Source organism: Lissotriton vulgaris, chromosome 8 (assembly GCF_964263255.1).
Source record: "Lissotriton vulgaris chromosome 8, aLisVul1.2, whole genome shotgun sequence".
NCBI lineage: Eukaryota > Metazoa > Chordata > Amphibia > Caudata > Salamandridae > Lissotriton > Lissotriton vulgaris.
Window position 1 is genome coordinate 1,568,201,658 of NC_141696.1, and position 16,809 is coordinate 1,568,218,466.

At 41.3% G+C, this 16,809-nt stretch overlaps 1 protein-coding gene across 1 annotated transcript in view; it reads right to left on the reverse strand.

Moving 5' to 3' along the window:
• The window catches only part of WARS2 (tryptophanyl tRNA synthetase 2, mitochondrial), a 118,808-nt gene that overhangs the window by 41,151 nt on the left and 60,848 nt on the right, over positions 1-16,809 (reverse strand). The window contains exon 3 of the mRNA XM_086935841.1: positions 7,565-7,645. Within this exon, the coding sequence (XP_086791967.1) occupies positions 7,565-7,645 (81 nt within the window). The remainder of the gene's footprint in view (positions 1-7,564; positions 7,646-16,809) is intronic.

Below are 16,809 nucleotides of genomic sequence, written 5' to 3' on the forward strand. Positions count from 1 at the left end.
CCCCTCACTGGATGAGTTTATTCTAGCCTCCCTTGCTATATTAAGTGAGATAACTTGCCTTGTTCTTTTCAATAATTGAAACAATCTTTCTGATTTTTATCCCCAAAATGAAATAGTGAACAATAAAACATTGTATCAAAGGTTTATTAAGAGGGCGAGAAAGTAGGGCATGTTTTAACCGTGTAAGTGACAGTAAAAGCATTTGAAATTTGATTATTTCAATCAGAGTCCCTACCCGTAATAGATAAATAAATAACACAACTTATTTGCTCAGAAGCAGGTCTTTGATATAGTCAGACATGGCTAAGCCATAGGAAAAATACTCTGAAATGTTTACATTTGTTAAAAATAAACACCTTCCCAAAGTATAGCAAGACAAAGTCCAATTAATACTGAATTTGATTTCAGATGCCAAGTGTCAACGTTCCAGAAGAAAAAGGTTTTAGCACAGGATTTCATAAAATATTTGTGGCTCAATTAGCTAAACTATTAGCCATACTACTTAACTCTATATTTGATGGAGATGTGGTCCCTACTTCCCATAGGAGAGGTATACAGATTAATATTTTGAAGCCCATAAAATCAGCAGCAGAATTAAGATCTAACTACTCCATAACTTAATTAACTAAAACTTTTAACAACAATGTTAAACATTTTAATATATTGCAATGACATTTAGTCCGCTTAGATCAGCGTTTTTTTTTTTGCCTGGCTGCAACCTCTCAGCAAATACAAATGAAATGTCAGGAACCATTGATCCTGTGACAGCTGATAAAATCCCTGAATCTATCATTCTACTTGATACAAAAAACAAAACTTTCAACCACATGAGCTGGGAATTCCTTTTTAATATCTTAGAGAAATGTAACTTTACATCCCACAAGTCTTCCCTTATAGGACTGCCTCCGCTCAAGCAGTAATAAACAATCAAACCGATGGTCAAACTCCCCATAAAAGAGGGACTCGTCAGTGATGCTCCACTCTCACATTATTATTTTTGACATTTGTATTGAGCCTTTGGCAACATAAATCCGTTCTAACAGGTATATCCATGCTTTACCCCCTGTAATTTAAAAACTGAAACTTTATGCAAGGGATACTGCTCTTTTTTAGCTTGATATTACTAATATATAATGCGCCCTTGTGGCAACAAAAACATGAATATCTTTTACTCACTAGCACCAAAGTAGTATTAGCTCCTGTTCTAAGAGATATATATATATATATATATATATATATATATATATATATATATATATATATTTTTTTTTTTTTATTTTTTTTTTTTTACTGTACCCCCTGGCCTCAAATCTCTCATTACTCTCTTATGCAGCAAGCTCAAAATCTGAACAATTTTGAGCTTGCTGCAAAGGAGAGTAATGAGAGATTTGAGGCCAGGGGGTACAGTAAACAATTGCTACAGAACACTCTAGAAAGGGTTAGGATACCATCGAGAAACACCCTCTTCACCAAAAAGAGCAAACCCACGACTGACACAGGGAAATTCAGAATGATCACCCCCTACTCCCAAGATTGCCAACAACTCAGAGCAATTCTGAAGAGACACTGGCACATCTTGAAAAGTGATAATATCATAGGGAGTGATGTGCCCAACAATCCCCTAATCACTTTCAAAAGGGCGCGGTCATTACGGGACAGTCTGGTACATAGCCACATGTGTCCCGCTCCCACGAAAACAGGAAAGCTGAAAGATGCCAAGGGCTTCTTCCCTTGTGGACGTTGCAAGGCTTGTGCCAGTAGTAAAAGGGTTTACACATATGAGATCACAGGGTGTAGACATAAAAAAAAATCAATCAGTTCCTAACCTGCACCACGCCATATGCAGTCTACTGCCTTAAATGCCCATGTGGGCTCAAGTACATAGGGAGCACCATCAACCCTGTAAAATTGCGTATCCTGGAGCATATGCAGGCAATAGCCAATAGAGACTTTACATATCCTGTGGCGAGACACTTCTCGATTAAACATAACAGCAACAGAAGTCTCTTGCAATATTACTGCTTGGACGCAATTCCCGAAAATATCAGGGGAGGGAATAAGCTACAAAAACTCCGTAGACTGGAATCCCAACATATTATAGATTGTCAGACCAAGACCCCTGGGGGATTAAACTGTGGAGAGGAACTAACAGTACATTTAGGCAGTTGAGCGACAATGAATCAGTAATAGAGTGTAGCCACCAATCTTGAACAGGTTAACATACATGTATGAATATAGATGAAAACCCAAAATGATTTTGTTATTTGCTATGAACTTCCTACCTCAAAGGATGATGCTTTAGCATTGGACAGATTGATTACATTAATCTACCTAATGAATGTAATGATTGATTACATTAATCTACCTAATGAATGTAATGATTGATTAATGTTTTTGGAGATCGGATTTCGCAGGATTTTTTGTTAACTATATAGTTTTATGCAACTTTATTTGTGCAAAGAACAACACAGGGTGTCTTTGGGACATTATCATTGCATTGGGCTTCGGGGACTGTATAGGCAACCTGGGTGGTTGCCATAGGCTGATCCACGGCGAGACTTCATCCCCTGCCTTTGCTCAATAACATAAGAGAGTTTATATGCCGATCCACGGCGAGATCACATTGAAAGGAACGTTGTTTTTTAATTCACAAATGTTCGTTCCAACCTCAAAACTGCCATAGAAACATTGTGGTGATAATATTAATCAAGTGCTATGTTATATTTTTTATTCACATGTACTAGCAATATGGCGCTCACGTGCCTGTCCTCTCTCTATGCCCCATACTAACCTGTGTGTGCATTTGAAATTAAATAAAATGGCGCCTCGGCGCGCGTTGCGAAGTAACAACATTGAGGAAGGAAGCGTGGCTTCCGAAACGCGTCTGTGCGAGTAAAGTTGCTTTTTGAATTGAAGATTCCCGTGTGTGCAGTCTTTATTTCCCACCCGGGACCGGGAGGGATTGAGCTTGAATATAGAGAGAGCGAGGCTACGACGCGCTTGGACTGCACCAGCCGAAAAGAGTGCCTCGTACCTTGGGGCAGAGAGCGAGGATATATGGATATATATATATATATATATATATACACACACATACATAAATAAACCTAATAGGTGCCTTGGGGTTTTTCTGTGGCAACCATTTGACATTTACTTGAATAATTATATTTCATCATTAAACAAGGAGAAGAAGCTTTTTTTGTTTTTGTTTTTTAACAAAAAAAGATATCACAGGGAATCCTTACCTCTACCAGTAATCAGGAGAAGAGCCTCAATTAAAATATTTTTTCTTCACTTCATTCTTTTTCCTTTTTTGACAATTCCATGTAATCTCACATTGTACTGTTTTGTTACGGTGGACGGCCCTTTTTCTAGTTTTATATGCATTAAAAAAGTTCTGAGTTAAAAGAAGTGTTTTAAAATTGCCACAACAGGAAAGTGGACTATGGCTGCCAGATCTTCATCTGTATTAGAGGGCTGCCTCTTTTTTACAGTTCAGAAGCTTTCCAATGTTACACTCCTGTTTTGGTAATACTCCTACCGATATAATACTAAAAAAATTAGTTATACAGGACTTGCCTACTTTAATAAAAAAATCCCCAAAGCCACTAAAAAGGTGAGATGTAAGATTCTCTATTCTCTTTGGTTTAAGAGGGACAGCTTCTTCCATCAGTTTAACATTCCATATTATCTTTCTGAAATTCCTCTTCAATATTGCACAAAGCTAATAGCAATTATCACAAAAGGACTGGAGCAAATGTGGCAAAAAATAGGGCATGGTCAAATTTGGAGACTTTGTCACAGATAATTCCCAAGAGAATTTATGGCAAATACTGCTGGTAGAGTTAATAGATTATTTTCTTCTACACTTCAAAAACTAGGTACGTTTTGGTCACAAAGCACTTCTCTCAGAGCCAACCAAGATAACGAATGAGGCTAGGAAAAAAATGGGTGGATGTAACTGGTGTTTAGATTGACCTAAGAGACTGGAAGGATCATTGCTGTGTACGCTATGCGGTTTTAAAAGCCCGTTATTTCCATCGTATGTTTTTCCCAATATCTAGATGGTCTGTTATACTCCTCCTACATTAAATAAAATATTCCTCGTAATTACATAGTATCAAACAAGAGTGATTGGCTATTTATGCTCTGGCCATTTGTGGCACTAACACAGTTTAGGTGTGAATTTTTGTGGAAGTTTGCAAAGACACTGGCATTAATATTCAACCTCAACTCAAAATAGCATCTCTGGAATTTTAGATCACATTTAATTTAGAAAACAGTTAAAAATATTATGTTTTTATTTTTAAGTTGAACACCTGATTCCTAGTTACAACACATTAGAAATCTATAAGTAGCCCCTTTTCTTGGAACGGTGTGCTAAAATGTTAAAATAAACTACCATGAGTCTTGGTATTCTGCTTGCATACATCGTTTATGCAATATTGAGGATGTTTTGCAGTTAGTGAGTCCATTTCAATAGCACTATTAATACAATGATGTTACTTTGTAGAAATTAATTAATCTTCTTGAATCTTTTGAACTAGGATGAATTCTGGTTAGTACTTTCTTAAATATTTGTATTTGATTGGTTTTTATTTGGTTGTATTGTACTGAATGATAATCCATATTCATAGTGTACATGTTTAGTGAAATCATTCACACAAAACCTTTTTTTTAAGTTTGAAGGGAGATGCAATGGCAATTTAATTTACTTGTATCTTGAGCTTAGTAAAGTGTTTGATACAAATCCATTAACCCATTGTTGCTATTGTGAGTGGTGATGAGTTATCAAGAGGTTTTGAATTGGAGGCTAACTGCTGGTCGGGATGTGAACGCAAGACCAGAGAGTTGTAGATATTGAAGATGATAATGTTTTGAGTTGTAGCCTTAATTAATTGATAGTCATGATGATAAAAGATAAATCTTCTCTATTTAGCTGCATAGCATGCTCTAGTAGCAAGCCTACAAGCTTCTTTGAGAATGGTCCTACATTCAGGTGGGAGATGGAGATAACCAAATTGTATGATCTCAGGAGTCGAATTGCTGGGTTGAGCTCCCTGGGATTTGGGTGTCTGATGTCTCCTTAGATCGGAGTAAGGAGATCCGGGATGAAGGGAAACGTCTTGTAGGGAACTACGGAGTTCAAGCAGTGCTGCTGCCCAAGTGGAAGCCACCAGTATGAGGGATATTCGACTGAGCTTCAAACCAGAAATGGAAGAAGAGGGAGAGAGGAAAAGCATGGTCAAATATATCTGACCAACTCATCCAGAGCATTGCCCTAGGAAAGTGGGTGAAATCCCCACTCGTGGACTTGTTGCCACATCCTGCTGAGGAGTTCGGGAAAATCATTGTCTGTTCCCGGGAGGTGTTGCGCTAACAGAATTTAACGGCAATGTTTAAATAAGTCTAGACATATTTAAACATTGGCAATTTCATAGAATTGTGGGGGGTAGGGATGAGTGTCATTAAAATGTTTGATGATAGCTCTTGTAAAGGGAATGGTTCTAGAGCTCCTTTGTGTAAAAGAGCTAGAACTTCCTGTTTGAGTAATGTTTTGTGTTCCAGTGGGGCTGCCTTTGAGTTTGAGGTAGAATGTTTGGAGGTGTGGTGATGAGCTACAGACAATAAATATGCTGGATAATGTCCAACACCCACTGATTTGATGTTTCGGTTTGCCAAGTGGGAAGAAACTGTTGCAATCACTCAACTCCCACCCCGAAGTGGTATTCTATAGGGAGATATTGTGTTTCCCTATGCGTTGTGGAACGTGTCCGCCCTGCCAATAAGCTCCTGATGAGAGGTGGCGTCATCAGCAGGAGATGCCCTAGCATGGTTCAAGTCGAGATCATGGTCCCCTAGTGGGCCAATGTTGTAGGCCTACCAAGAATTAAGGGGCTGGGGTGCATCAAGGTATCATCCCTGTCCCATGCCCACCAGGGAAGGAATGTGGGGACCCCTGAGGGGTGATATCTAATGGATCACCCGGAGAGTGAGGGGAGAGGGTGAAGGTGGTGGTGAAGGTGGTGGAGAAGATGGTGGAGGACTGGTGGACTGGTCAATCTTCCTCTTCTTTGTTGGCACAAGCAGACCAATGGCCTCTTCGAAGGTGTGCTGACGCTTGAAAGGAGGTGGTGCAGAAACCACAGTTTCAGCCAGAATGAACCCAGTGTGAAGATGTATTTGGATTTGCCTCTGGTGGGCAACAATTTTCTCCTGCATCGTGTGGAGAATTGGTTCCAATGGAGTACCAGGGTCAGATCTCAGTGCCTGTCTCGAAATCTTTGGAACTGAGATCATTTTTGTTTCGGTGCCCAGGGGGTCAGTGCTAAAGATAGAGCTGGTCAGCTGGGCACCGAAGTGGATGGCTTTGGTCGAAGTTTCAGTGCCAAGCCCGAGGGACGGGCATCCAAATTGGATTTTCTGTGTCGACCATGGCCTGCTGGCAGTGGAGGCACGGGAGCCTTGAGTTTGTTCGGAGTGGATTGTGTTTTAGTTGGCAAGACGGGGTCTTTCAGCACGCTGACCCGATGGAACATACTGCATCTCGAGATCAATTTCCATTTCAGAGTCTTTGATGGAAAAAGCCTCTTGCTATGCCGCAGAGGTGTCGTGGAGTTACTTCTCCTTTTCCCAGACATCCTGGTGTCTGAAAATGTCGGCGGGCATGTCTTCGACCTCTTTCGGCTGCATTTCCCTGCGGCATGCCCTTCAATCTTGTAGTGTCTTCGTCTACCGCAATGATCGGCAGTCCTCGCAGTCCACTTTCCTGTGTTCCTGAGACAAACCGATTGCACACCTGGTGAAGGTCGTTCCCTGGGTACTTAGCGTGGCACCTCGTGCAGAAACAGAAAGGCATTGGTTCCATCTGCAGGGCATTCTATGGAGAAGCCACAGGGGATAGAAAGATAGGCCCAGAAGAGTGAGGCCCAAAAGGCTGCTGTTCGAGAGCAATGGGTGATAGTTTTCAGATTCCAAAACACAAAGATGGAAACACATCCGATAACAATACCAACAAGGGTAAACGTGAATTGTGAACCGAAAAAGGTTTGAAACTGTCTTGACCCAGAAAGCAGGCACACATGTCCTAACCTGTTTGCGGGAAGAAAACAATTTAACAATGGAGTTGATGCCTATGGACATTATCAACAAGAGGAAGAGTCATTTGAAAGACTTATTTGAAGAAAAACAACTTGCACACATCCAGACCCAATACTAGATGGCAAGAGTATGCAAAGCGTGCATATCTATAGCCACACATGCCTTGAACAGATGTGTTTTTAGCTCTGCTAAATTGAAACAGGGTTGGGGCAGTCCTGGTGTACATAGCAATGGCTTTTAGATTCTGGGTCAAATCCAAGAGCTTAAACAGCAGAAGCATTATTGAAAAATGTAATGGCAAAAAGCATGACAACCCAGCATAACAATCTCATTTACAAATATATTGCAAGAGAAGAGAAAGATGTGGGAAGATAAGAATAAAGTGCAGTACACAGGAGAGGGAAAGGGATAGAGATGATGTCTGACACGATTTACATCCTGGAATTAAATCATCACTCATTACCTTCCACTGGGGCAGGTGTCGTACACGTGGTATAGAGGTCAGGCACCCCAGAATCCAGGCCAGTTCTGCGTGTTCTGACACCTAGAAGTAAAGCAAATCAGCAGTTTATAAGCGCCTCTATGTATGCCTACACACTATACACTTCAGCAACTGCAAGTACAACCACATCCCAGCTTCTGTTGAGCACCAGCTAGATAATTTGCCGACTGTCACACTGACATCACTACCTAAAGCCGCCCAATAAGCACGGTCCGGCCTCACTCTGGAAAACAGTGGCACATTAGAGTACTTTTCATAAAGATGCCTCTCCCATCAGCCCCAATGGCCTCAACTTGTTGCTCCTCAAACCAAGACTGTTCTCAACCAAAGGCCCTGAGACAAAAATCTGCAGTGTGAGGCACCTGAATCCAACATTTCCAATGCTTTTTGTTCCTTGAGATAGGAAATCATGATTCAGTCTCACTGTCCTGACCATATGCAGCTAAGCCACCTGCTTCTGGCTGCTGACAGCTGAAAGTTTGAGCCATCGCTGTAACACGGCAACAAAAAATCTATTTACAAGCCGCTATTTTCTTCGGGAGCATCGCTAAAACAGTGTAAAGCAGCCACCTCATGTCTACAGCAGAAGAGTGTGTGTTTTTCATGCCCACCAGTAAGGAAGCATTGAATTGAATTGAAGTGGTATTTATATAGCGCATGGCGACCCGAAGGCATCCCAGCGCTTGTAGACCCCCGGGCAGATGTACACAGGATTATGGGAATAACCACGTCTTGAGGGATCTGCGGAAGGAAAGATGACTGGGTTCGGCAGAGAATTCCACAGTTTTGCAGCGTTTAGAGAAAATAGTCGACACTTCACTTCTGGTTTTCTTGATTTTAGGGATGGATGCCAGGAGTAGATATTTAGAGCAGATGGTTCTATTAGGCTCATAGCGCTGTATAATGTTCTTAAGGATGGGAGGGCCTCCTTTATAGAAAGATTTTTGAACAATGCATAATGATTTGAAATGAATGCGCTCCTGGATAGGAAGCCAATGTAGAGCCTTAAGAGCTGGTCTGGCTGATTGAATTTTGGGACCGTTAATCAGTAATCGAGCAGCCTGATTTTGGGTGATTTGTAGCCTGGCGATGGTAGCCAGCGGGGAACCCAGATACAGTGCGTTGGCATAATCCAATCTGGATGCCTCAGTGGTGCGCTCGTGTCTTGCCTCTGTCTTCCGCTGGCTTGCCCTGGCACAGCTTAAGTGTAATGAGGAAAAGTCAGAGGTTCTTTTTTATGGTACCTTCCCAAACAATTTCAGAGACCTCATTTGGCCAGTCGATCTGCCCTGCCCTGCCCTAAATCAATAGGAGACCTGGCGAAAAATCTAGGGGTCTGGTTCGGGCAGGATCTCAAGTTTGAAGACCATCTAAAAAAACTGACCGGTATCTGCTTTGCCACTCTTAAAGCGTTAAAAAGGTTCTTCCCACTCCTCCCGAGAGAGGCTAAAGAAACGGTTTTGCGTGCCCTCATTCTTTCGAGGGTCGATTATGCCAACGCACTGTTCAGTGGCCTACCTGCCTATCTTATCCAGCGGGTCCAGGTCATCCAAAATGCGGCTGTGCGGCTCTTATACCAACTTTCTAGGAGAGCCAGTGTGCGATCTCACCTTCGCAGTCTTCACTGGCTCCCAGTCACCCATCGAATCCTGTTTAAATCTTTGGTTCTCGCGTTTCGGGCCACCCACCAATTAGGTAGTTGTATCTGCAAAAAAGGTTTGTCATGTATGTTCACCGTCGCGCTCTTCGCTCTGCAAATTTGTACCAAATGACCGTGCCCAAATTTAAGTATTCAAGACTGGGCGGTCAATCCATTTCTGTCCAGACTGCCAGGGCCTTGAACACTCTCCCGCTGCATCTAAGAGCGTCTCCGACAATCTCTATGTTCAAGAAGGGGCTCAAAACACATTTGTTTAACATTACCATATAATCATTTGACTAGGTCTAGAATTACCGGGAGCACTACCCCTGCTACTTGCGCAAGCGCTCGTAGGGGAACGGGGTCTTTAGGTGAGCCGCTCTTGACTGAAGCAAACAGGATTTACCTAAGAAAGAGGGTACCAGAACTTTATTTGTAGAGGGGGGGGGAAGGAGGAAAAGATAGTGTCAATTTTGGTAAAGAAGAACTCAGCAGGAGTATCACACTGAGCTCCTGATGTATCCGGTGGAATATGGTTGGGAGGGAGATTTGAAAGGGTTTTTACAATATTAAAAATCTCAAGCGGTGAGTTAGATGAGGCTAGAATTTTTTCTCCGAAGAAGGTGGCCTGGGCGGATCTAATTTCAGTCTTATAGGTATTGATACACTTCCTGAATTGTTCCTTTATTACTGGAGAAAAATCTTTCCTCCACTCTCTCTAGTTTTTTACACTTCCGTTTATGCTCACGGAGGGCAGCTGTGTACCAAGGTTTTTTAGGGTTTTTAATCTTGACTTATTTCCTTTTCCAATGGTTGAAGTTCCTATTGGCTATAGCTACGTCGGCCGAAGGTGCCTGTTTAGTGGACTCCAAGAATTTGGCCCATTGCTCTACCAGCAATTTGGACCAGGGCCTCGACTTCAGGAAGATGGGAGGTCTGCGTGGCGTGCTGCCAGATGGCGACCAGGTGAAAGATATCAAGAAGTGGTCGGACCAAGGTGTAGGGATGGGGTTTTCAGCGACCAGAGTGTCTAGATTGGAAAATATTGCATCCAGTAAGTGTCCCTTCTTATGGGTAGGTTTATTAACCTTTTGCTTAAGCTGATAGACCAGAAGGTCTTTAGTGAGTTCGACAGCTGGGGTCTGGGCAGGATCGTCAAAATGGAGGTTGAAATCACCCAATATTGAGCAGTTACCAGAGGAACTAATTAAATTAGCAACCACCTCCGGCCTGGAGGTCTATATATCTGTAGGCCTGAAAAGGTTAGGACAGGACTGAATTTAATAGAGAATGCGATGTTGTCGCACTCGAAGCAGGGCTACCCAGTATTCGGCAAATGAGTCCATGTTTATAGATTATTGCAATTCCACCTCCTTTTCCTTCAGGGCGGTCCAATCTGGTAATGGCATAGTCCAGGGGTAGTGCTTGAACGAGGTCAGGCTCAGAATTGGACGAGAGCCAGGTTTCTGTCAGAAACATTACCTCCGGTGCCTCATCCTGGAGCAGCATTGAGATTTCAGCAGCGTGACAGGGCAAAGATCTACAGTTCATTAGGAGCATCTTAAAACTTGACTGATTAGTGGGAAGGACAGCGGCATCATTACCAATTTTGAATTTGCAGTGAGGGCAGAAAGTAGGGAGCTTATAGGGTCTAAAAACATGTTTACAGACCTTTAACACTGGTGTGTCCAAGGCTCGGAGGGCCTCTGAGCTATAGCGTATAGATTGGCTTGCACAGGAAGCAGGGTTGCTGGCCCCTAGCCCCGGTCGGCTGCAGACGGGCTTGCCTTTGGCGCCCCCGCGGCGCGCCCGCTGCGCGCGTCCGCTGCACGGGCGTTTAGGTGTAATTATTTTTAGAAAGCGAGGAGGTGTCCAGGCAGGCGAGGAGACAGACACTAATCCTCTAACCTCGAGAATTCCTCCCCAAGATGGCGCCCACAAATCTCGCCCTTGCCCCCAAACAGCGTTTCCTGATTGCAGCATTGACAGTGAATTCCAAATGCGGTGAAAATAAGATGAAACAATTGTCCTAACAAAATATGCTGTTAAATTAAAAGATCGATTCTTATTCTAAAAATAGTCACAAGCGCTAAAAGAACTCCCGGCTCACGACTCAGGAGTCTAATGTGCATGGACTTCCCAGATGGTATGCACTGTTTGGGCACCTGACGTTTGACCACCAGGGCTCAATACTCCATGATGGGTGAGGCACTGCCAGAACAATGGAGGCAGGAACGAGGGGGCTCATATACAACAACAGTAAGAAACACACAAAAATTACAAAAATAGTAATCATATACACAGCTTTTATCTTTAGCTGTGTATATGATTATTATTTTTGTAATTTTGGTGTGTTTCTTACAAATGTTTCCAGAGTATTTATTACCTTGTACAAATTAATGGTTATACCTAACAGAACCATTTATTTTTGCTATATAATTTACCCAGGTTCTGAGGGACACAGGGTCACCCCATTAATTCTAATCTCCTATACAACAACAGCAGGCTTCTCGTGGAAACCGCGACGCTTCAAGGTAGACAGACTGCATTACCAGACACATTAATACGCAAGGGATCATGGTGTAGAACAAAACCCGGTTGTCTGGCATTGTACCTGCACTGGGCTCAACACGTTGTATGATAACTCTGTGTCATAAGGAGTACAGAGACTGTCATTTCACACTTTATGAGTGCCAGTTAATCAGGAGAACCTTCACTTCATAGCCATCCGAATAAAGGGTTTAGAGATCGTCCCAAAACATACAGTTCTTCAACACGAGCTCCTGCACCATGGGAAATGCAGTGCCACCCTTCAGGTTTATTTCTAAATGATCGATCTGAGGTGGATCCTGTTGAGAAACTAAGAGAGTAAGATTGCACAGCAGCTCTGTACTAGGAGAGAGTTCTATTTATTGCACCAAGAGGTATGAGAGCTGCTGGTAGAAGCACCAAGACCTGGCTGCCCACAGTAACTCATCTTCACACTGCTCCTTCCTTGGTCAAGGAGCCTTTTGTCTTCATTGTGCTCACAAGGGGTTTCCTTTCCCAAAGCCAGTTCTTCTGACAAGAAGTCTTCGTTCTTCCAATCTAAATTTTTGGCCCACACGCTCACAATTTTTAAATGTTCTATGAAAGCAAAACCCGCCTCTTGGTTGATGATGAACACAAGCGTGGAGTGCCTTCAAGAAAAACATCTCCTGTACTTTACTCATGAGCTGAATAAGAAGAGAATTTGCTGGTCTACTAACAATCTTTTGAGAATGCTTCTTGGATGACAAAAGTAAAATCAACATTCAATTGGGAGCAGGCTCAGGGGGATCTTAGGGTTATCTCCAAGTACAAATATATCGTTCTATCCCTTTGAAGAAATACTGTCAACATGTCCGAGTCCAATGAAACAAAGTTTTAGTTACACTAACAGTTTGTGGATCTCCTGAGAAAACATTTCTGGCAGCTCAGGCAAGGTTTTTACTTTTTAGGTCCATAAAACACAGAGTTCAGCATTCCAGTGGGAGAGCTGTTGCGTGCAAAACGCAACTGCAGCCCTGAGAGCAGTTTTAAAACAGAAGAGAAGATTATGCCAGAAAGGTTTATAGCCAGAGGATACCCTCCACGCGTGATAAATAAAGCAAAAACCACGGTGGCTGGAAGGTCTAGAGAATCTCTGGTGGCTGAAAAGAAGGCAAAAGGTACAGACCTTGCGGATGAACCGGTTACAACTCGGTTCATCACAACATACAATAACAAAGCATTTAAGATCCTCAGAAGTTTAGAAAAGTTCTGGTCAATGTTACACACTGATTCAGATCTCACCAAATGTGTGGCAGTTTCACCCCAAGTAACCTTCAGAAGAGCAAGATCACTTAAAGACTTTTTATGTCGGGCAGTTGAACCATCTAAAGCAAGAATTCTGGGCATACAAGGATTCTACACGTGCAGAAAATGCAAGGCGTGTAAGAATAGTAAGAATGCTAAAGAAGTTATGCCATCACCAGGTAGCCAACCGTTTCGGATTAGAGAACACACCCCCTGCAATACAGAATTTGCAGTGTATGCGCTTTTCTGCCCGTGCAAAAAGACATATATTGGAAGTACAGTCCACAAGGCCAAAATCAGAATCCTTGAACATTTGCAAACGATCAAGAATGGAGATAGGCAGTATCCGATCGCCCGTCATTTCCGGAGCCACCACAAACAGGACACAAATCTCTTGAGTTTTTGTGTTCTTGATTTCATTAAATTGAATGAAAGAGGTGGAAATAGAGTGCAATGTCTACGCCGCCTGGAGTCAAGACTAATCATACAATATAGAACACTAGCCCCCATAGGACATAATTGCGATGAAGAGCTTGCGGTGCATTTGTGGTGAAGTGTAAGTCAAATATTAAGTAATGTCGCCTTAAGAAAAGTCTTTCGTAGAGTGTAACAGCCATAACCCCTTAAGAGAAGTGACTTGTACATATAGCTTGTTTTCTAAATTTTAATATCAGTGGATAGATGTTCTATTTATTTTTTTGTTGTTATTTTTTTTTTTACAGATTCCAAGATACAGGGAAATGAAAGGAAAGTTGCAGAGCGAAAGTATAATGTATCTAATAATTTTCGAAACATTGAAGACTAAGAGAAATGATGTTTTTTGCCTATGAGAAGTCTTTCAGATATGCCCACTGGGGCGATGATTTGGGTCAGATGTATGACGTAATCGAGGCTTCGCTTCAGATAATGTAATGCTTAGCATGTTGGTGAATACTGGGTGTTAATAAAGTTGCAATAAAAGAAAAAAAGCCCACTTGGGCAAGGATTTCGTATTAGCCAGTAAAATACAGCTATGCTATGTCAACAAAGAACGGATGGGAGGCGGATGCGCCGACAATATTTATTTTTTTGTTTGGGAGTGGCAATCATGTGATAGAAATTCTTTTCAAATGGCAGAGAGATGTTTTGTAAAAATTAATTTGAATTGTGAAAGCTCTTGATAAGGTTTTCGACTGTTAGAAAAAACATGTCGCTTTCTTCCTTTCAGTAATGGTAAAACGGAAGTCTGTTTTCATAATGTATTATTTTGAGTTATTCGTGTGTATGTAAACCAATGAGATTCCGCAGATCAGCACTCGTGACCAAGAGACTTGAGTCTCGAAACGCATTCAGTGATTTTGCAAATAAAATACTGCTTTGGGCAATAGCGAATTCGTAGTGGCTGTTTTTTCCTGAAACGGAAAAGTATACAGTTGGAGTATTTGAAAGGTTTGCCGCCTTGCCACGGACCGCCGTCATCAGAGGTGGGGACATGGTGTTCTCGACGGCAGCCGGGAGATACTTCTTGGATTTCTATTAACATGTGTAAGAAGAGCGCGATCTATTACCATCAACAAAATATATCATGGGAAAGAAGTAAACAAGTTACTTACCTGTAAGTACAGTCATCCAGTATTGGTATCTTTCATAGATTCACATGCCTGAATCATTCCCCGTCGCCGAGGCGGGAGTCCCACGGTAAATAAAAATAGCAGTGCCAAAAGGTAAATAACAGTAGTAGGCCCTAAGGTAAAGGCCTGAGGCCCAAATCCTAGTAGCCGATCTACATCATTAAGCTAAAAGAACCAAACTTTTGGCACAACCAATCAGCTATCAGCACCCCTAGAGCCAGTTCTCCTCAGATTTTCGTTAGCACAAGTGGGAAATAAGTATCCCAAACCGAGAACTGACTCTCCGGGGAGGAGGGTGGGTGCATGTGAATCTATGAAAGATACCAATACTGGATAATTGTAGTTACAGGTAAGTAACTGGTTTTCTTATCCAGTATTCGGGTATCTTTCATAGATTCACATGCCTGAATCAAAGTAGCAAGCAGTATATATCCTATACAGTCGGTTCCGGATGGTGGGAGACCTGTTCTGATACACTCCCAGTTGCATCCACTATCTGTTAATAGAGGCATGAAAAAACCCCAATGTTAACATAGTCCATTAATGCTTACAAAAGACATGTTTAGTAATGTTGATACATGATCAGTAAGCCTTAAACACCTAATATATATATATATATATATATATATATATATATATATATATATATATATATATATATATATATATATATATCGTACATTCCGCCGTCTCACCTAGCTTCAGAGTAACACACAGCCAGGGTAAGCACCACTCGGACACGGACCAGTACAGTTTCTTTTTCTTATTTATTTAGTGCAGAAAAAAGTCCATGACGTTTCGGCTCCCACGAGCCTTGTTCACATGACAATGTTTGTTTGTCGGTGTCCACCTTTTAAAGTGCCAGTGATGGGTACATTGATTGCACGTGTGAGTGTCAGAGACATGGACATAGAAAACATACTCAGTTGAAGGTTTAAATACACTTTTTTAACTCAGGTGTCTTAATGAACAGCAGGATATAAATATCAGAGAAATACCAATGTTATAAATTATGTGTTTTTGGTTAATGTTTAAAACTGTATATACAAAGAATTAGTGATTAGGGGGTCCATTTAGATTATATTGATATTTTACAAAAATGTATATATATTTGTACAAATATAGATATTTGCTCACAGTGCATCGTTTCAACCTTAAATTCTTGGTAAAATACAAGTTTTGTTGAATCGATAATATTTGACCTCCGCACAACAGTGTATATACACATGTAAACATATATACTCAATGACATTGTACCATTTCATCCTCAAGTTTTTAGTAAAATACAGAATTTACACTGTAGGGTATCACATACCGTAAATCTAGTTCAATCAAAACTGTCAATAATAAAGTGCAAGTGCTGTTTTTTGGTATTATACCAGATTGTGCAAATACGCTCATCCGATGTGCAAATTTCGCAATTATATATGTGCAAAAATAGCAGTTCAATGTGCAAAAGACCGCAAAATGTGCAACATTTTAGAATACTTTTGATATCAAATTATATTGATCTTGTAACTGTGACAGTTCTAATTACAAAACATACCCGTACGTTTAACAAAAATACCCAAGTTAGTAAATAGTATAAAAAGGATGTTAGGGTACAGCCTGCCACCCTGTACCCCCTGGTTCATAATCCTGCCCTTCGACATTGTTACATGCAGTTTTCCATAGTCCTGTTCAATAATAGAAAGTGAGAAAAATATGTGTATTGTGTAGTGAATAATATTGCTAGATTGACTGGAGTTAAGGATCCACCACAATCTGAATATTCTCTAAATGTGCTCCCTGATAATCAATGATTTCACATAGTTAACAGCATCTTCAGATTAAGAAACAATTTTTTTTTGATAAAATCAATCTTCTCTCCACCTGATGTTCCCACAGTCTTTTCCATCAAGGGAAATTATGTGTAGGAGCACCTCTGTGGAAAATTCCTGCTAATTATAAAGGCAACATTTCAAGTTACTTCAAGGCAAACATGTGTATAAGTCCTCCGTGATGTTAAGGCCCATTGGTGACTTGGTATTAAGGAGTAAGATGTATTTGGTCTCCAATTTCCTCAGTTTAGCATCCCTGTCTCCACCTCTCTTACTGTTCATGATTGAATCAATCACCCAGTATCTGAGCTGATTGTTGTC